This window comes from Carettochelys insculpta, chromosome 9 (assembly GCF_033958435.1).
Source record: "Carettochelys insculpta isolate YL-2023 chromosome 9, ASM3395843v1, whole genome shotgun sequence".
NCBI lineage: Eukaryota > Metazoa > Chordata > Testudines > Carettochelyidae > Carettochelys > Carettochelys insculpta.
Genome location: NC_134145.1, coordinates 29,988,383 through 30,009,664, shown reverse-complemented (window position 1 = coordinate 30,009,664; position 21,282 = coordinate 29,988,383). Strand labels below are relative to the sequence as shown.

General features: G+C 45.0%; 1 protein-coding gene across 1 annotated transcript in view; it reads left to right on the top strand.

Moving 5' to 3' along the window:
• The window catches only part of COL24A1 (collagen type XXIV alpha 1 chain), a 232,914-nt gene that overhangs the window by 152,953 nt on the left and 58,679 nt on the right, over positions 1 to 21,282 (top strand). The window contains exons 26-33 of the mRNA XM_075003270.1: positions 77 to 130; positions 11,384 to 11,437; positions 11,821 to 11,865; positions 11,985 to 12,029; positions 13,220 to 13,273; positions 16,521 to 16,574; positions 19,191 to 19,244; positions 19,454 to 19,507. Of these exons, the coding sequence (XP_074859371.1) occupies positions 77 to 130; positions 11,384 to 11,437; positions 11,821 to 11,865; positions 11,985 to 12,029; positions 13,220 to 13,273; positions 16,521 to 16,574; positions 19,191 to 19,244; positions 19,454 to 19,507 (414 nt within the window). The remainder of the gene's footprint in view (positions 1 to 76; positions 131 to 11,383; positions 11,438 to 11,820; positions 11,866 to 11,984; positions 12,030 to 13,219; positions 13,274 to 16,520; positions 16,575 to 19,190; positions 19,245 to 19,453; positions 19,508 to 21,282) is intronic.

Here is a 21,282-nt window from a genome sequence, read left to right as displayed (position 1 = left end):
TGTAATGTAGGCCTCTTGGCACTTGTGGAGGTATTTCTGTAGAGGTTGTTAAATAATGAGTTGATTTAATACTTAGGGTCCTTCAGGGGCAAGAGGATCTCCAGGACCACAGGGATCTAAAGGACAAAGAGTAAGTAGAATTGTTGTTATATTTTATCTAAAGAAATGATCAGCACGTCTCTTAATAGAAGCCTAATTTTTAAATCACCTCCAATTTCTTCTTTTGAATCCTCTGCTAGATTATAGAATATTGAGCATCAGTGTTGAGTCAAGGCATTTTAACTGAAATATGACACACAATAGCTGTGTCTACACGTGCACGCTACTTCGAAGTAGTGGCACGAACTTCGAAATAGCGCCCGTCGCGTCTACACGCATCGGGCGCTATTTCAAAGTTAACTTCGACGTTAGGCGGCGAGACGTCGAAGTCGCTAACCTCATAAGGAGATAGGAATAGCGCCCTACTTCGACGTTCAACGTCGAAGTAGGGACCGTGTAGACGATCCGCGTCCCGCAACGTCGAAATTGCCGGGTCCTCCATGGCGGCCATCAGCTGGGGGGTTGAGAGATGCTCTCTCTCCAGCCCCTGCAGGGCTCTATGGTCACCGTGGGCAGCAGCCCTTAGCCCAGGGCTTCTGGCTGCTTCTGCGGCAGCTGGGGATCTATGCTGCAGGCACAGGGTCTGCAACCAGTTGTCAGCTCTGTGTATCTTGTGTTCTTCTTTGAGTGTCCCCGTGGGTGCTCCACAATAGGTGACGGGCTCGCCCGGCGCCGCAGATCGGATCTTCCAAGCAGTTTCTGCCGGACCGCGCATGCGCCGGCGCGCGCCGCTCCCTTGCGCGCTCCTGGCCATGTGCGCGATCCGGTCCCCGCCAGTTCCTCTTAACCGCCGTCGGCTGCAGACGGAATCCGACTAGGCTAAGGCCAAATAGCGTATTCAACGACTTTATCTGTTTTTTCTTTGAAGTTTTTCAGTTACTTAGGCTACTATAAGTTAGCCGGTTGTTATTTTGTAAAAAAAAAAAAAAAAAACAACAACAACAAACAAGCTACGAGAGGGACAGCTCAGTCCAGTCCCAGTAACAAGCGCCGGAAGCCAGGAGCTAGGGCCATCAGCCCTCCTGCTGAGGCAGGCCATCGGACGGGGAAAACAGCACAAAGAAGGTGCTAAGTACCCACTTAAAAACTCAAAGACTCACCAACAATGTCCTCTTCAGGCTTTAAAAAATGTGAGTCCTGCCAAGAGGCGATGCCAGTGTCCGATGGGCACAGTCTATGCATAAGGTGCCTGGGGGAGTCCCATGTGGCACAGAAATGCGCCTTCTGTGCTAAATTAACAACCAGAGCACGGAGGGACAGGGAGATGCGGATCAAAATGCTGCTTCTTGACAAGGCCCTCCAGCCAGACGTGCCGGAGCGGCTGCAGCAGGAGGGACCCTCCGGGGCCCTTAAAAGGAAAGCTGCCTCCCTCACTCCATCAGCGCAAAAACGGAGGAAAGTTTCTCCGGCCTGATCCCTGCCGGCAGCAACAGTGAGCGGGACGGGAGGAGCAAGCAGCCCCCAGCCGCAGCAACAGCTGATCGGCGGCGGCACGGAGAGCCACGTGGAAACGGCTCAGCCTCCGATAATCAGCCAGCCGCCCCGCACCGCAGGCAGGGCGGCGGCTAAGCAAACGCCGGTACCGGCGGCACCGCAGACAGCGGCACCGACCCCCAGGGAACCGTCGGTGCAGGGCGCGCAGGCACGTAGCCTGCAGGCGCAGAAGGACACCGCACGTGCGGCACCGCCTTCAAGCGTGCCTAGCACAGTGCCGACGGGGCCGGGATCCCCCGCCCATCAGGGGGCGGAGTTACCTCCTCCAGGGAGGGGGAAGGCTGCTCACAAGAGGAGGCACTGCAGCCCCTCTCCGGACAGGGCTGTGGAGCTGCTTTCTCACAGCCCTCCGCTTATGTTGCAGACTCCAACCAGAAGGCAGGGGTCCCCCCTAGCCTACCCGGAGCCGCCTTCTCCATTTTTACAACCAGCCTCACCATGGCTGGCACCACCTTCACCCTTCCTGGGATTTGAACCGCTGGACTATTATGCTAAATCGCTCTCTCCAGTGTCTCGACGATCTCCCTCCCCCAGACGCAGAGGGTACGCACCAAGGGAATGGTCGAGGTCACCTTCCCAGGAACAGTGCCTATACTGCCATGGTCGTCCCTACCACGCGGGGCACAGACACCATCGGCAATCTACTAGGGAAAGATCCCCACACACTACCTCGTACCCCCGAGGGCAATCGCGATCGGGGACAGAGACTCAAGCATCTCAGGGGGGACTGGTCATGGAACCCCGAGATTTTCCCTCCCAAACCTCCAGCGAGAGGGTGTACCATCACCAGCAGGAACCGGAAGGGTCCAGAGAGACGTACCCCAGCGGTTCCTCGCTCTCCTCCCCGGACGAGGCCACGGCCCTGGGGGACGTCCATCCTACGGACGATCTCAAACAGTTTCAGGAGCTGTTTAAGAGGGTGGCCTTCACGCAAGGCATCCAGACAGCAGAGGTGCAAGAGAAACACCATAAGCTCCTCAAAAATTTGAGACCTCCGGCCTCCTCCAGAGTAGCAATACTGCTTGATGAAGCGATCTTAGAGTCCGCCACTACCATATGGCAGACCCCTGCAACTATTCCGCCGGTCCAAAAGAGAGCGGATAAGAAATACTTCGTGCCGGCGAAAGGCATGGAATTCCTGTTTAGCCACCCACAGCCAAACTCCTTGGTGGTGGAGTCCTCGCAACAAAGATCAAAAACATCTCAATTTAAAACAGGGGGAACGGACAAAGATGCCAAGAAGCTAGAGCTGTTCGGCAGAAAGGTCTACTCCTCCTCTACTTTAACGTTGCAAATGGCAAATTACGCAGCGCACTTGGCGAACCATAATTTTGACAACTATTCTAGGTTAACCTCCCTCATGGACTCGCTTCCAGAGGACAAAAAGCCGGTCCTCAAGGCCATAGTGCAAGAAGGCTACGCGGCTGCGAGGATGGGAGTTCAGATTGCTTTGGACGTTGCGGACACAGCAGCACGTTCCACAGCAACTGCAGTGGTGATGCGACGGGAGTCCTGGCTCCAGACCTCGGGTATACCGAGAGATCTGCAGGCAAAGATAGTTGACCTTCCCTTCGACTCGCAGAAGCTGTTTGCTGAATCAACTGACTCGGTCCTTCATTCCAGTAAAGATTCAAGAGCCACACTCAGGACCCTGGGGATTTACACCCCTCCATACACAAAGAAAAGGTACTACCCTCAGCAAAGGCGGTACCAGAACCAGCAACAGCGCCCCCAGTATCACAGGGGTTACGAGCAAGGGCGGCACCAGCAGTACAGAACTCCCAGGCGACGCTCACAACAGGGCCATGCGTCCTCGGGGCGGGGCCAAAGGCCACAAGTTTGACATACAGATCCAGGGCTGCGCCATCACTACCATCGCACAAGGTCATCCGAAGCGGCTATTTCACCATCGCCTCCAACCATTCTACGACCAGTGGCAAAGGATCACCACAGACAAATGGGTGCTGGAGATCATAGCCACGGGGTACGCCATCCCCTTCCAGTTGCTCCCACCATTGCGACCTCCGCCCAAGCCCCACCTCCAGGAGGCCTCCCATGTAGCCAGGCTCAGGCAGGAGGTGGCCCATCTCGTGCTCATAGGGGCGGTGGAAAGGGTGCCGGAGCAACTGCAAGGAAAAGGGTTTTACTCCCGGTATTTCCTAACGGAGAAAAAGACAGGAGGCTGGAGGCCCATCTTAGACCTTCGCGGCCTCAACAGGTATCTGCGCAAACAACGTTTTCGGATGATCACGATTGCCTCCATCCTTACAGCACTGGACGATGGAGATTGGTTCGCAGCCCTCGATTTGCAAGACGCGTACTTCCACATAACCATCCATCCGGCTCACCGGCGATTTCTCCGTTTCATGGTAGGCAACGAACACTTCCAATACAAAGTCCTACCGTTTGGCCTCTCCTCGGCCCCCAGAGTCTTCACCAAGACCTTGGCAGTGGTGTCAGCCTACCTGCACAGACAAGGGGTATTTATTTTCCCGTATCTGGACGACTGCCTGCTCAAAGGGGCCTCGAAGGGGGAGGTTCTCCGCATGATACGCGTCACAGCAAACACGTTCTCCTCACTTGGCCTGGTTATCAATCTGGCAAAATCAAAAATAGACCCCACACAGGACATAGAGTTCATAGGGGCTCGCATAAACTCGATCACGGCGAGAGTATACCAACCAGAGACTCGCTTTCGAGCCATCGGTTCCCTCGTGCAAGTCATCACCTTCAGCCCTACGGTGCCGGTCTTGACGTGCTTGCAGCTGCTGGGCCACATGGCAGCGGCGACGTTTGTGGTACAAAATGCCAGGTTGCACATGCGCAGCATGCAGCACTGGCTGGGCAGTGTATACAAACCGGCAGTACACACCGTTCACAGGGCGGTGTCGCCCACAGCCGGGGTGCGCAAATCCCTGCAATGGTGGGTAAACCCCAGGAACCTGCTAACAGGGGTACCCTTCCATCAGCCGCAAATCTCGGTTTTCCTCACCACAGATGCCTCCCTCATAGGGTGGGAAGCACACATGGGCGAAGAGGTGACTCAAGGACTGTGGTCACCCACGGAACAGTCACTACACATCAATGTACTGGAGCTCAGAGCGGTGTTCAACGCCTGCAAACACTTTCGAGACCACATACAAGGCAAAGTCGTCGGGATCAGTACAGACAATACCTCCACCATGTTTTATATAAACAGGCAAGGAGGAGCTCGATCCCGTGCCTTATGCGCGGAAGCAATCCGCTTATGGAACTGGTGCATCGCCCACGATATAATCTTGAAAGCCTCATACTTGCCGGGTGCGCACAACGTGAAGGCAGACCAGCTGAGCAGGCGTTTTGCGCTCACACACAAGTGGCAGATTCGTCCCGATCTGCTACGGCCGATTTTCCACGCATGGGGGTTTCCCCAAATAGATCTGTTTGCCACCCAGCACAACAAGCAGTGCCCACGGTTCTGCTCCAGAGCAGGACTGGGCTGGGGGTCCCTGGGGGACGCATTCGCGATCCAGTGGGGGGGCCCCCTGCTTTACGCGTTTCCTCCCACAGTGCTGATCCACAAAGTTTTGCAAAAAGCCAGGAGGGAAAGGGCCCGGATGATCCTGATAGTCCCAACGTGGGATCGCCAACAATGGTTCCCCCTACTCCTGCGCATGTCGGACCGTCCACCGATGCCTCTTCCGGTGGCGCCGGATCTGCTCACGCAAGCCCAGGGGTCCATAGTGCATCCGCACCCCTAAAGCCTGCGACTGCAAGTGTGGCTAATCCATGGCTCAGCTCCCTAGAGCGCACATGCACAGTGGAAGTACAGCAAGTCCTAGAAAGTAGCAGGAGGACTTCCACTAGGAAGACCTACAAACAAAAATGGACTCGCTTTACGGCCTGGTGTTCTACCAAACAACTGGCCCCCCTTTCGGTGCCTATACCTACAATTCTAGAGTATTTACTGGACCTCAAGAGAGGAGGACTCTCGCTATCCTCGTTAAAGGTCCACCTTGCCGCCATCTCGGCGTTCAAACATGAGGAGGAAGGGCACACGGTGTTCGCCCACCCTATGGTTACCAGGTTCCTCAAAGGGTTGGTAAACCTTTACCCCCCTCGGAAACCGATTCCACCTTCGTGGAACTTGGACCTGGTGCTTACCACACTCATGGGACCACCGTTCGAGCCATTGGCCACGGTTCCCCTCCGCCTCCTTACAATAAAGACGACCTTTCTTCTTGCAATTACGTCAGCTCGTAGGGTGAGCGAGCTCGCGGCAGTCATGGCAACGCCACCCTGCACTGTTTTTTCCAAGGAGGCGGTAACCATACGGCTGCATCCAGCCTTTGTTCCCAAAGTTTCCTCCGAGTTTCACATCAACGAACCTATTGTTCTACCCTCGTTTTATCCAAAGCCTCATAACTCCAACAAAGAGGCGCGCCTACACCTCCTGGACGTGAGGAGGGCGCTAGCCTTCTACGTGGACAGGACCAAGTCCTTCCGGAAAACGGATAGACTCCTAGTCTCCCTCGCTCCCAAATCGAAAGGAGAAGGTCTCTCATCGCAGCGAATCTCAAAGCACATTGTATCCTGCATAAAAATGTGCTACGAGCTCAAAAAGACTCCTTTATCGGCCACTCCCAGGGCTCATTCCACCAGGGCGGTGGCAGCATCAACAGCCTTTTTCAAGGGCGTTGCGTTAAAAGACATTTGCAGAGTGGCGACCTGGTCATCCTACGACACCTTCGCCAAACATTACGCCCTTCACAGGGTATTCCAAGAGGATACCCGTCTCTCTGCAGCGGTCCTCTCGGGGACAAGCTGCACGTAATCCGATTACCCACCTCCTATCTTGGGTTACTGCTGGGTAGTCACCTATTGTGGAGCACCCACGGGGACACTCGAAGAAGAAAGAGAAGTTACTCACCGTAGTAACGGTGGTTCTTCGAGATGTGTCCCCGTGGGTGCTCCACTTCCCGCCCATCCTCCCCGCTTCGGATCTCTGTTAGTGTTTTGCAGGGGCACCCGAGGCGGTTGGTCGAGGAACTGGCAGGGACCGGATCGCGCACATGGCCAGGAGCGCGCAAGGGAGCGGCGCGCGCCGGCGCATGCGCGGTCCGGCAGAAACTGCTTGGAAGATCCGAACTGCGGCGCCGGGCGAGCCTGTCACCTATTGTGGAGCACCCACGGGGACACATCTCGAAGAACCACCGTTACTATGGTGAGTAACTTCTCTTTGTTTAGTGCAACTGTGTGTGGGAAGGGCCCTTTAAGGGAGCGGCTTGCTGTTGAGTCCGCCCTGTGACCCTGTCTGCAGCTGTGCCTGGCACCCTTATTTCGATGTGTGCTACTTTGGCGTGTAGACGTTCCCTCGCTGCGCCTATTTCGATGTGGTGCCACGCAACGTCGAAGTTGAACATCGACGTTGCCAGCCCTGGAGGACGTGTAGACGTTATTAATCAAAATAGCCTATTTCGATGTTGCTACATCGAAATAAGCTATTTCGATGTTGGCTGCACGTGTAGACGTAGCCAATATGTGTACATCAAGTAACAAACGAGTTCAGTTCTGCTCCCATTGAAGTAAGTGGGAGTTTTGCACTTGATTTCAATTGGCATCACGATCAGAACCAACATTTTTGCTTGTTTACTGTACCTGCCTCTGCTTATGGAAATAGATGAATGGAAACCTCCATCCATGTTGATAGACAAAACACAGACTACAAATTTTCATTGTCATCATTCTCTTTATGTCTTCTAATAGCCGTGAAAAAAATTACAGTGCCAACTGTGTACATTTTAGGAGAGGAACAACAAAGCTCTCTGTGACACTTAATGTTATATTTCCTTCATCACAAAACTCAGTTCAGACTGTCATTTGCATGTTCCCCGTTTTATCAGCAAAATGTGAAAACTTGTTCGTTTTTTTTTAACTTGTGCACAGTGTACTTGCTTAAAAGATTGTAAGATAAATATAAGATCCAATTTTTTTTTAAGGAACAAAGCTGTTCTTCCTGCTAGCTGCTCTTCCTACTCACCAGTACCCAGATGTCTGCCAGGAAAGCTGTTAATGCCATACTGCCATGATGCATGCTAGTTTATGCACTAGAAATTGAAGAGTGTCTACAGTAGTGCATAGTGGAGAGCTTCCAGCTCAAGGAGACATGGCTACACTAGCTTTCATTTAGCTAGCAGAGTAACAATAGAAGCTTAGCTACTCTGAGCGTACCCGTGGTCTCAGACAGGATTGGACTCTGGGAAGTCAGCTGTGCCACTGCAGCTATACTTCTATTTTTAGTACAATGGAGACAATGCAGATATGTCTCCTGGAGCTGGAATTTATACCTTCCAGCTGTATTGTAGGCATAACCTAAAACAGTGATGGACAAACTTGGTTAGTGAGGGGACCACAGGAATGGCCCTCCTTCATCTCAGTGGGTCGCAAGATTGTTGCAATGAAGACTGTCTTCCAGGATAGGGTAGTTCAGCTAACTGCACTTGTGTACCTAGAATTTGTGGGGCGTGCTGATTGAACCAGAGGAGCACTTTGACTGGATGAAGAGGGAGTGCGCATCTCTCACAGTCAATGTTGTGTGCAGTTAGCATACACCTCACTTCATGTACCCTGGCTTTACATTCATTTTATTTTATTAATACTGGCAGGAGAAAAACTAGGTGGACGGAAACCAGTGGAACCTGGCAACCCTGCACATGGTTGCCCACCGCTGACCTAAAACAGAGCTGCTCTTTGTACTTACTATAATAACCTCTGCTCTGTTTGCTAAAATAACCAGTCTTCTTTTGTTTTATAATAATAAAATATACATCGTGGACCAACTTCTGTTGTACCTGCCTGCAGAAAAGGCTCCTTGTATTCAGGGAATTTTCACTGATTTAGCACTGTAACATTGCAAATGGAAGATTATAAACTAGTTGTATAAACATGATGTATTTTGCCTGGCAGTGAATGATAAGAAACAGATAAGTTGTTTAGAAATATTTTCATTATTATACATTATACCATTGTTAGCTGCTGACATCTTTCTGAGTGAAGTTCAACATATTAAAGGTTAGAAGATGTTTTTCATGTGTCCCATTCTGAATAAACATTTTATAGGCTATGTTTACACTAGACATAGAAGTCAACTGCCGATACACAGTTTTAGCTACGCCAATTGAATAGCTAAAATCCACTTATCGGGAGCTGATTTCTATGTCTGTCTATGCAGAGGAAGGTCGACGGGAGCGTTTCCCATCAACCTTCCTTATTCCTCGCCTCTTGTGTGGCGTTCCAGGGTTGACTTTGACCCTGGAAAGCATCAAAATCCCAGAAGATCGACCCTGAGCAGGTCGATCTTTCACGGTAGTGTGGCTGTAGCCATAGCCTTTCAAACTCAAGCCTTCCTAAGAGGCATATAAATGATGAGCCATAGTCAGAGCAGGCAATAGCAGCACAACTCCATTGAAGCCATAGAGTTTCATTCACTCCAGCCAGGTTCAAATTTGGTGTTATGAAGACAAATTGCAGAAGAATATGAATATGAGTTGATGAAATAGGTTCAGTATATTGTACATGGTACTGAATTGAGATCAAGGAAGAACATATGGTCATTGTGCATGTGGACAAAAATAAGACTGGTTCTGAGTTACGTTAATAAAGGCTTAATTTAAGAGTGTATCTTTATTGTTCAAGGGAAGAGATTTTAAAACTGACATAACTTCCCATTGTTCTTGCATATTAAACTTCGGGGGGGTGGGACAGATTATGATGTGTTTGTAATGCTACTTTCACCCTTTTTCCTATGTGTAGGAGAACAGTAGGGAAATTGCTCTGCTTTTGATACCCTATAAACTGTCCTTTCTTTGGATTCATATTCTTTGCCCTCTAGCAGGCAAGAAATTAATATAATATCCTGTGTCGCAGTGTCCAATATGTTTGCCGTTCGCCACATGTGGCAAACTGGACACCATGGTGTGGCGAAATGTGGCTCCTGAGAGCCGCACACATGGAGCGCCCTTCACTCACTGTGCATAGTGGCAGCTCCTCCTGCAGCCCGAGTGGCTGCGGTCTGCTGCTGCCCCATGCAGCTCATGATTTGGCTCCAGCCATGACATGGCTCGCACGGCAGCAGCAATAGCGTGATTCCCGTGATGGTGGCTCTGGTGAATCGCCAGCAGTTTGCACAGGAGGGCGGGGTGACTGGCTGGATGGTGGGGCCTGTGGAGATCCTTATGTTTCTGTTGGACATCACTGATCTAATATCACAAGACACCAATTTTCATTTTCTTTATTTTGTTTTCATCTTATTATTAAATTAGTTTGTTTTAAAACCAAGGCTTTGACTTCTAGTTCTTGCCCCCAACTTTTCTTGTGCTGGGTGTCATTTGATTAGTCATGATCAAAGCAGTTGTCAGGTTCTTCCTAATGAATAAACAACTGAAGTCGACTTCACTTCAGACACTCTGTGTCCAGCAGAAATTCTTTGTGGCATGACATACCCAAGAGTGTAGCCTCTCCCTTTGTAGTTTCTCTGCATTCTGCAACTCTCTGCTTAGTATTCTGGTTTGTCCCCTTTCCAGTGTCTTGCTTATTTCACTGCTCCTTTGTGTGATGCATTTTTGACTCTCCCTTCCACTTCCATATATCTGATCTAGATGGTGTTTGTTCCAGCGATGAATGCAGGGAACTAGAACTGATGACCTCTTCAGGTCCCCTCCAGTTCTATGATTCTATGAATTGTCAATATCGAAATGGTTCTAATGTGTAGCATCATAAAAACACACTCCATTGTCAGTATGGAGGGGATATCTGTAAGCTTTGTGATCATCTACTTTTGGTTGTTGTAATTGAGATGCCTACATGTGGGCTTTGGTGCCTAATTTTAAACAAACAATTTTGAATATTTTGACTTTAAACATGTGCTAATAAGTAATAATAACTGTACCTAGCTATTATACAGCACTTTTCATGTGTAGATCTCAAATTGTTTTACAAGGAAGGTAAATATCATTATTCCTGTTCTACACATATAAATAATAATGGAATATACAGTGTAGTTAAGTTATACTTCTGTTCATGAGTTGGTCACTCTCCTTAGCTCAAAGGATCACGTGTAGAGCCCTTCAGGTCCCTAATGCCAACTCGCAGGCTCTGGACTTTTTATTTACCTAATATCCACCACAAACAGGCACAGAACATTAAACCCTCCCCTTCCACTCAGTGCTAAGTCCAAAGAAAGGGGACAAGTTGCTACTCCAAAATGTCAATTTACAAGACACATGAGTTAATCTAGCAGTCTGGAAGCCCTTGCTGAAAAGTAGTTTACTGTTTCTATTTGGCTTTATATTTGTTTAACATCAGAAAACCTATTGTAAGTTTTAAAGTTCCAGTCTAATTTTTGCACATTCAATTGATAACATACCCAAAGTTGAGCGTCCAAGTAACTAGTTATACATGCAAATGCAGATTCTGTGTAGATTTTGTCTTCATGAATGTCAGTAAGCTACACATGCAAATTCCATGCATAGAAATACAGTTTGCCTTCAAGGCAAGTTAAGCATCCAGTTCAAATGTTATATAGTAAAGGCTTTCTTTTCAGACTCTTTTTACAGCAACCTGGAAACTGATTTTATCATGGCTGCTGCTTTAAAGTGCTTTTCATCATTGCTATTTCAAAGCACCATGCTAACAGAATCAGTAATTTTCTTTTCACTTGTAGAGCTAATGTGGTATCTTTCTGCTAAATCTTTATATTAGTAACTGTATGTTGTTTATAAGTAAAACCAGAAATCACTTGTTTAATTTTCAGGGGCCAAGAGGTCTTGACGGTCCTCCAGGAGAGCAAGGGATACAAGGTATTAAGGTAATTATTTGTTTTCTTTTGTTTGGTACTGCAGAGAACACTTACACAGCCCATGCTGTTGGCTGATGGAAGAGTAAAGAACACCAAGGGCACAATGAAACAGTTTTGAGTTTGCTATTAATCCAGTGAGTGATTTTCTGCTTCATTGTGGTTCTGAGTTTTATATGTATGGTAAACATTTAGGTCTGAGTTGTGGTCTCATTCACACAGGAGTAAATCCACAGTAGGTCCAGCTATTTAAGTGAAGTTACTCTACTTTTATACTAACATAAATGATGGCGCAATTTGGCCCATGGTAGTTTTCTTTCTCTACATGTGTAGTTTTCTGTGTGGCAAATCTAGAAATTCATACTGAACTAATTTATCATTGGTTTGTTTATCAGGGAGAAAGAGGTGATCCAGGCAAAAAAGGTGTCCATGGACTTATCGTAAGTATCAGAGATGTTTTGAGCATTAGGCAGCAATTCTTGCCCGAGGAGTTTTTGCTTGACTGTGGTTTGGAATTTATCTGACATCAGCATTCTCTTTAATAATTTTATTTGACCAGGGCAAGGCTGGAAACCCTGGAGAAAGGGGTGATCCAGGAGCACCAGTAAGTACTGAAATCTTATAGCCCTGCTATACTATAAAATACAACTGCTGGGCGCCAACATACTGAATGAAAAGATGGTTCATTTGCCAAGCAGTTTGAAAAAATAGCTAGGGAAGTCCCATATGTTACACTAAGCAGACTATGGGTAAGTTTAGACTTGGGAAATAAGCCGATTTCAGATACACAGTTCTAGCTACAGCATTTGCATAGCTAGAATCGACATTTCAGAATCAACTTACTTCCCTAGTAAACACCAAGCCTCGATAGTCTCACATCAACGTCCCTTACTCCATATGATACCATGGAGTGCAGGAGTCAATGGCCAAGTCCAGAGAGGTCAGTTTTGGCGTGTCTTCACCAGATGTGCAAAATCAAACTCCAGAAAATTGCCTGCTAGCGCCTCGATCTTCCAGTAAGAATAGACAAGCCCTTAGTCTCAGTCTTCAAGCAGTCAATAGAGTTGGCTAGACAATAGGGAAGGAATGCATCTTGCTCCTACTGCTGCAGCACAGTGGATGCTGCCTTTTGCTTTCTACCATCTCTTACCGGTTTTTTTCTCTCCTGTTCCCATGGACCCTTAAGGAATTTGAGAGGTATTTTCTCTGGTGTGGTTAATGACAGACAAAAAGTAATGTCTAGTTGAGAGCACTTTGTTTCATTCCTTGACAGTCTCTGGTGTTTATACCAAGGTAACAAATAGAATAAAGTGCCTTTAGGTTGAAGCATTATTGCAGAGTTTTAAAAGTTGCCATTATCCTTCAATGTCTCCTCATCAAATATGGAAATAGGGTTCTGTGAAACCATTGAACAGAATTTGCATGTGTTGCAGTTGTCTAAAGCCTGGGATTTGTCCACTTATCCCAGATATACTCTTTGGAGAACAAAGAGTATCTACACTGTTATTAGGGTCACATGTGGACCCAAAGGGTCTATTAAGTAATTTAAACTCCCAATTTTAAATTGCAAATCAGTCACCCCTAAATAAATGAACCACAGACAGGTGTCAGTCAGAGGATCAGTCATTAATCTCAAGAGCTGATGGTGATAACACAGATAAATCACATAGGAGAAGACTAAGCGTGGTTCTAGAGGGATTATTTGAGCAAGTTGCTGGGTGTACAGAAGTGGAAAGGAAGTGGCTTTTTGCAGAATCTGGAACATCTTTTTTCTATTGGTTTTGTTTCTCTTAGGGCTTGCCTGGACCTCCTGGAAACACAGGTGACAGAGGCACTGTAGGAGAGCCAGTAAGTTGATTGCCATACTTTCCTAATAACGCTTTTTATATGTTGCACTTAATTCCGTGATAGCTTCCTCTCTATCAAGGTCTGAAACTGTCAGTAATTTTGGGAGCTACACCAAGACTACTGTGGAACAGATTCTGCATCCCCCTTCTTTGGGTAACCTAACATGAGTAAGGGTGGCAAAAGCTGGTCCATTTTATTATGTGGCTTCACACTGCTTAGAGGCAGACACACTGTATTACACAGCATGTAAACAGAACTTTAAATAGAGACATTGATCATTTCCTTGTTATTTTCAGCCAAGTTTTAAGCTCGTTATTCTGGAATTCAGGAACCCCATATACTTAGCAGGTTACTTCTCTAACAAGAAAAGCATCTGTTTTAATAAATCTCAGTCATTCTTTTCCTGAATGGTTTGCTGTTTTTATTATTACATAGCCCACCACACTTTTATCTGGCTAATACTATAATCAAACACCACACAGAGAGGCAGTAACTATATACAATGGGCTGGGAGATATAATCACAGCAAGAATGCTGTTACATCAACAACTCTAAAGCCAAGTCACAGGTTTCTAAATACAAAGCAGTAGTGTGTGTTTCCATGGTGGGACTCATTACAGGGCTGCCATTTTATTTTGCTAAGCATAAAAACTTGCAAAGAACTTCTTACATTTTATTTTTATTGCTTATGAAAAAATTGCATCTCATAACAAATGGCCTAAAAGTGCACTAATGAATGAATCTTAAGGTTTACAGTATACTGTATTCTTTCAAGTGCTGAACTGATGCCTGTAAATCCATAGGATGACAGGGATGCCTGCAGGTGGTCATTATGTAATTACTTTGGCTATAGCAGTGGAAAAATTCTGACAGTCTAAGAGAAATTATTTAAGTATATTTCTTTTTATACATTTTAATCTACATATTCTACTCTAGTCTTCCTGCAAAAAGTAGATAGAAGTTTATAAAAACAAATGTATTTCACTTTATAAAAATTCTCCACTAAGAATTATGTATTCTAATGTTTAGTATTGTTAGTTTGTATTCCCCTCTTTGACTCACCTCCCAACCTAAGCAATGTATACTTTGCTCCAATCTGTGATATTGGAGAGCCTTACAATTCTAAAGCAAAATAAAAGATTGTACCTCCCTGATACAGCATCCTCGGAACCTCAGTGGTCCCAAACGAGGGATTTTGCCAGACACAAGGAGGTGACGGCCCCTGTCTCTGGCCACCACCCATTGGCCCTGAGTCTGCAATTCCATGGCTGGCCCCAGCCCCAGCAGTCCAGCCCAATGTGGTGCTGCCAGAGGACACAGGCGCTCCGGCCCCAGACCCACAGTGGGCTGCCAGGGGAACACCAGTACTTCAGCCTCAGTACTCTGAACATTGTAGCATATATGAGTGAAATGCAGCAAGTAAGAAAAGTCTCCATTGTGTGCAGGAACTGACTGTTTGCATTTTACGTCAAATAGTTGGGTGGATTTGTTTGGAAAATTGTATAGTTTAAAAGGAGGCAAAGTAAACCACACAGGATATTTCAAAATAAAATGTGTTTTCTGAAGCTTTATCCAAACAGTCTGGCTTCTTCTACAGAAAGTATTTAAGGTAGCTTGAGAGGCCTTGTCACTGGCTTCTCTGCAAAAAGTAAGGCGATATTTTTAGAGGGAAAAGATCCTTAAACTGTTAAGTTCGTTTACAATTTCATTTAGTTTGTTAAATTTACAGTAAGTAATCCATTTCACCAAAGTGTCAGACATCTGTTAGTGTAGTAATTGGTTACCAACTGTCTTTTGATTAGAACTGGGAAGGGGTTTCAGCATTATTCCAGCAAAATGTTCCTGGATTTGTTTAGTCTCTGGGATCCATGGGAGTCACAGGGGAGAAGTATATTGCCAAGCTAGCAGTCTGAGCTCTTTGGGAATAGTGTGGACATGTTTGGGTCCTAAATCAGACATAAGCTTTGTGGCAATAACATTGATGAAGACTACAGAGGCGTGGCAAGTTAAAACCAAGGCAATCCTCTTTCAGCCTGGATACATGCTTAGTGGTGTGTTCATTGTAGTTCTTAGTTATGACTGTACTTAAATGCCATTGCTGTGCATGATAGGGATATTCTTGTAGAAATCTTCCCAGCAATGTCTAGTTAACTTTGGTGCTGGAAGAGAGGGAGAGGCTGCTTTCATTAATGTTAACCAGGGAACAGAAACAGCAAGACCACCTGCACAATTCATATCCTGAAAAACTGAACAGGGAAATTAGCTGCTTGCAAAGCATATATTGCATATATATACGTATACTGCCACACTATAGTTCCCACTTCATGCACATGACAAAGTGGGTTCCACTTTAAGGTGCCACAGGAGTCCTCACTGGTATTTCACATACTAAAAATAGCACTAAAAATATTGCTTATTTTACTATGGAAGGATTTCTTTGAAATATAGATGGATCGAGACACAGTGTTCACCTGCAGATCTGAAAGCCCCTGAGGTTCAGGGATGACTACATCCAGGGTTTTGGTTTGTCCTCTTATACAGCAGGGGCCAAGGGGTGGAGTTCTAGAAGCTAACTCCAGTTGAGAGGTAGGCACACAAATGACTCAGTTACAGAATATGAATAACTGGACTTGTACACATAGTTCACTCACCCTGCTTCTCTTAGATGTTAGTGTCTTTATTTATAGTACATTGGCTTTCAAGAACACTGCTTCATAGTAGGTTCCTTACCGAAACAGCCATAAAGGCTGCAGTCTGCAGTCACCCCTCAGTGGCTGTCCCATGTAAACATTGCTAAATCCATAAAATGATGTGTAACAGTAGTTATTTTCAGTGAATTCCATACCAGGCTGAAGAGTTTTCTGCAAAACAAACCAAAGAATCAAATAAGTTTTAATTAAACAAAGTCTCACTTTATCAAGAGAAGAATATAGTTTAGATTAGAGTTTACCTCTGGTTGAAGAGAAGAGAGACCAATGTTGTCCTTCTGAAATCTATCTTTAGACTATGTCAAGAAGAGCAATGAAATCTTCACTGCTGCTAACAATGTGCCCTTGCAGGGACTAGCATTGGTCATAAAATTGGGAAGGAAATGCAGTGATGAAATAAAGATATACTTGATGATTATGCCAGGTGGCAGTCATGACATGGTACATTCAAAGAGGGTATTGTACTTTACATTGTTAATACTATGTATTGCCTACATATAAGTGAATTATGTATATATAAAAGGTTTGTTTAATGCTAGGGACCAAGAGGGCAAAAAGGTGATGCTGGTCCTGTAGGAGAAATGGGTTTTGAGGTAAGTTTTTATGCTTTGTCTTTATTTATAATAAAAATTCCAGCAGATAATTAAGCCTGCAGAATATACCTTAATAATGTATTTAAAAACTGTGTTTGTGGCACCTACAGTGAACACGGATATCTTGTATAATTAAGAGATTCTCCCTGCTCATGGCTGTTGCAAACAATAATTTTGGGGGAAAGGGTGTTAAGATGTAATCTTCAAATGTAATCTCAGAGTATCTTCATATGAGTGGACAATATACTTTACTGAATGCAGCGCTTTCCAAGAAGCAACACCATTCTCTTTGCAATTAGTCAGTTTATACCTGTCCAAAGGCAGAGGTTTCAACTATATTCTTAATGGCAAAAAGGTAATTTAGTACGTACACACACACACGCTGAGACAGGGCTAAGTACACTTAGACCATCAATGATCTAACATGTTCTATAAAACCTCCAGTAAGAGGGATGCCACATCCTCCATTGATAACCTGTTCCAAGTGCTTCATTATCTTTATAGTTAGAATATCAGAATATCTAAATCTCTCTCATTAAGCTCATTATTTCTTATCCAACTTCTAGTGGACGTGGAGACCAATTGATCAGCAGCCACAAGCCTTGACATATTTGAGGACAGCTATCAGAACTTCTTTAGTCATCTTTTCTCAATTCTAAATATAAGGATTTTTTAACTTTCCCTCATAGATCCAGTTTTCTAAGCCTTTTCTTATTTTTGTTGCTCTCCTCTAGCCTCCTTCAAATTCTCCATGTCATAAAATATAGTGCCCAAAATGGATGGAGCACAATACTCCAGCTGAGGCACAACACCCGTGCTGAATATAGTGGAATTATTACCCCCTTTTCTTACAAATCATACTCCTGTTAATACGCCCCAGAAAAACATAACCCTTTTTTGCAACTGCATCACATTATTGGCTCACAATCAATTTGTGATTCAGTATGATCTATCCAGTTATCCCCCATTTTGTAGCTGTGTGTTTGATTTTTCTTCCCCACATATAGAGTAGTATAATACCTTCCATTTGTCTTTATTGAATTTTCTCTTTATTTCAGACTGTCCAATTTATTCAAGTCAATTTGAATTCTAATTCTGCCCTACAAAATGCTTGTAACCCCTCTCAGATACTTAGACACAAGTTTTATACGTATACTTTCCACTCCATTCTCTAAGTTGTTAACGAAAATTAGGCTGGGCCTACACGAGCCCCTTCCTTTCAAAAGGGACATGTTAATGAGCAGGTTTGAAAGATGCTAATGAAGCACTGCAATGAATATGCAGTGCCTCGATAGCATAATGGTGGCCACAGCGATTCGAAAGTGCGGCTCTTTGAATCGTGTGCTGTCTGTGGAGATGGGACCTTCCGAAAGGAAGAAGAAGAAGGGTTTTCGAAAACTGGGGGAGTCCTTTTGGAAGGTCCCTTCTCCAAGGGCAGTGAGTGATTCAAAAAGCCGAATTTGAATCGCCGCAACCACCATTATGCTAATAAGGTGCAGCATATTCATTGCAGTGCCTCACTAGCATCTTTCGAACCCGCTCATTAACATGCCCCTTTCGAAAGGAAGGGGCTCATGTAGACATAGGGTTAGTGAATAGTAATGTACGCAACATAGCTACTGTGAGACCCCATTACATATGTTGTTCCAGTTTCATAGTAAACCACTGATGACTACTCTTCAGGCCATTATGTCTTTTGCTAATGGTGGGTGAAAAAGCATCTGCCTGCAGTTCTCTGCTTCTGTTGTGACCCAATTTGGAGGTGGGTTAGCTTTGGATTTTTTTAATATCTCTGAAAGAAATGAGAAGCACTATTAACCACATTTACAATGGAGCAGGTGAGGTGTAAGCTTACTCATAACTAAACAAAATAGCAGTAGTGTAGCACTTTAAAGACTAACAAAATGATTTATTCAGTGATGAGCTTTCGTGGGACAGACCCACTTCATCAGATCAATCACATTTGCAGTACAGACTGACATCTATAAGCACCGAGGTCCAAAAAAATTGCAATAAAATCTACAAATCAAGTACATAGGACTGAAGGAGGGCAGTGAGAGGTGGGGAATGTCAAGTGTCTTGCGTGAGATAACTAGTTAAATTTGGCTTATTCAGAAGAGAAGCTCTTTGTCAGTCACCCATAACCATGCTCTTTTGATCTGATTTTTATTGTATTTTATTATTATTATTAAAATTTTAAACTCTGGAAGAAACAATCGGGTGCCAGTAATTCCATAGGCTGTGGATCTACCAGTAGATCCTCCAAAGCATGCATTTGGCTAGTGGTGTAAAAACTGCTTTGGTTGTAATTTAGGGCCAGGAACAGGGTTGCAAAATGCAGAGTTGTGCTTATATGGCATATGTTTCATTACAAAAGATATATAATTAACAGTTCTGTTGAGTCTGTGGTGTATTCCTGAACCTCTACCACACTTCATTTTTCCTTAACACTGCTCATCTCAGCTAAGTAAAGAACACCACCTTGCTTTTGTTTTTTGGTCATGTGGCTCTACCAGTGCATTGTGTGGTTTTTGTTTTGGATCTTTATGGTTTTGTTTGATAGTTGTGAGACCATTCTTGGTGATAATACATAACAGTAGCTTCTGTACCCTATAGGGACCTCCTGGCCCTGAGGGGGAGCCTGGCCTGCAAGGAGAACCAGGTGCAAAGGTATATAGTGCATTGTTTACTTCTGTGTTAAATGAATTATTTGCTGAATTAAGCAAAAGCAAATTAAGTCTCTGGCTTATTAGGCAATAATGCATTAATGAAGAAAATGCCAAAGGCTACCCATCATCATCATCAGTACCCCTCATCCTCATTAGTGACAATTTGTTCGCAGCTGTTTAATAGTTTAATTTTCATATTGCATATTCCAGGGAGATATCGGACCTGCTGGCAATGTTGGAGAGACAGGAGAACAAGGTTTAAGGGTGGGTGAAAAATACTAATCTATTTCTACAAAGGAGAATATTTGGAGTTTCAGAGATGTCAAGTTGAATGACTTCTATGTGTGGAAGGAATTGAATAAGATGTCTCTTGTATCGATTTAAATTAATATTGGCAATACTGTAACAAGTTAATTAAAAAGAGAATAACTTATCATACTAAAATATGTGAGAGTGGTTTTAACTTGTAGAAATAGTACTTTTTGTTGATGACAAGGAAAAACAATGATCCACAATATAGTCTTAAACTTTGGACTGCCCAAGTGTAGTGTGTGAGATGGGTCTGATATGGGAGAGGACATAAAAATGGCCATGCTGGGTCAAACCAAGGGTTTGTTCAGCCCAGTATCCTGTCTGCCAACAACAAGGTGCCCCAGAGGGAATGGGCTGAACAGGTAGCAATCAAGCAATCCCTCTCCTAGCCATCCATCTCCAGCTTCTGACACACAGAGGCTAGCGACACCATTCCTTACCCGTCCTGGCTAATAGCCATTAATGGACCTTACCTCCATGAATTTGTCTAATTCTTTATTAAACCCTGTTATGGTCTTAGCCTTCACAGCCTCCTCTGGCAAGGAGTTCCACAGGTTGACTGTGAGCTGTGTGAAGAACTTCCTTTTATTTATTTTAAACCCTGCTGCCCATTAATTTCATTTAGGCTATGTCTATACTATCCCCTTCCTTTTGATTCTTTCGAAAGAAGAAAAGCAGTGTAGACGTGGCTTTTTCAAAAGTAATCCCCACCTTCGAAAGAACCCTTCTTCCTATTTTTTCATTAGACCAGGATAAGTCTTTGTGTCTGTCAATCAGTGTTCCCTGTAAGCTGAGTGATTGGGTGGCCACAGTGGAAAAATTCAGATGCCACCCAGATGATGAGCAGAGCGCCCACAGCCAGGAACATGTGTTTCTACTGGTGGTGCACATCATGTGTGCCTCAGTGTACATAACAAAACTTATTCTGCACATGAATGGAAAAAAAGTAGAGGTAACATTGCTGTTAAACCTATTGTCCCCTAGCCTTGATCCTCTTTTTGTGTTTGGCTGACATCTGGGTCTTTTCAAGAAAAGTGGTGATCTGAAAACATTTTTGAGAATATAAGCCAGATCCTTCCTAACGTCAACTATAGAACGTACTTGTACATTCTGTCAGTGCAACACCTCCTTTTCTTCCTTTACAGAATCCCAGTTGAAGTTGGTTCCAAGATTCTGCTGATCCTTGACTCAGTAAACTCAGCATTAAAAACTCAACACTTAGCACACCACTATATTTACGATACCACAAGGCTATTTCCTATGGTGCAGTATTCCTGTAATTTGCTGTGAAGTCAAAGTTATGAGTGAACAGCCTCTCTGAGGATCAGCCCCTAATAAAGGCAAACATTGCAGAATCTAAAATATCCTGGTGTTGTAACTATTGATAAGTGATGATTTTTTTCATGGCACTACATGCCAGTACAGAGTACCAGCACCTCTGCAGCCCCACCCGGGGGATCCCTGGCCAGGTGGCAAGGACACCCTGCCAGCCCTGCATCTGGGAGACAGCTGGGGCACAACAGCCCCCCAACCACAGGAACCCCCGTAGGGAAGCTGGCTGAGTACCAGCTCCTCCTTTTTTTTTTTTTTTTTTAAAAAAGCACTGTTGATAGATAGATTATACCTATATCTATACCTCTCTATCTATTTATAGAGACAGTACTTTTTTTTTGTTTTAAAAAAAAAGAGAGGAGCTGGTACTCAGCCGGCTCCCTGCCCTGTTCTCA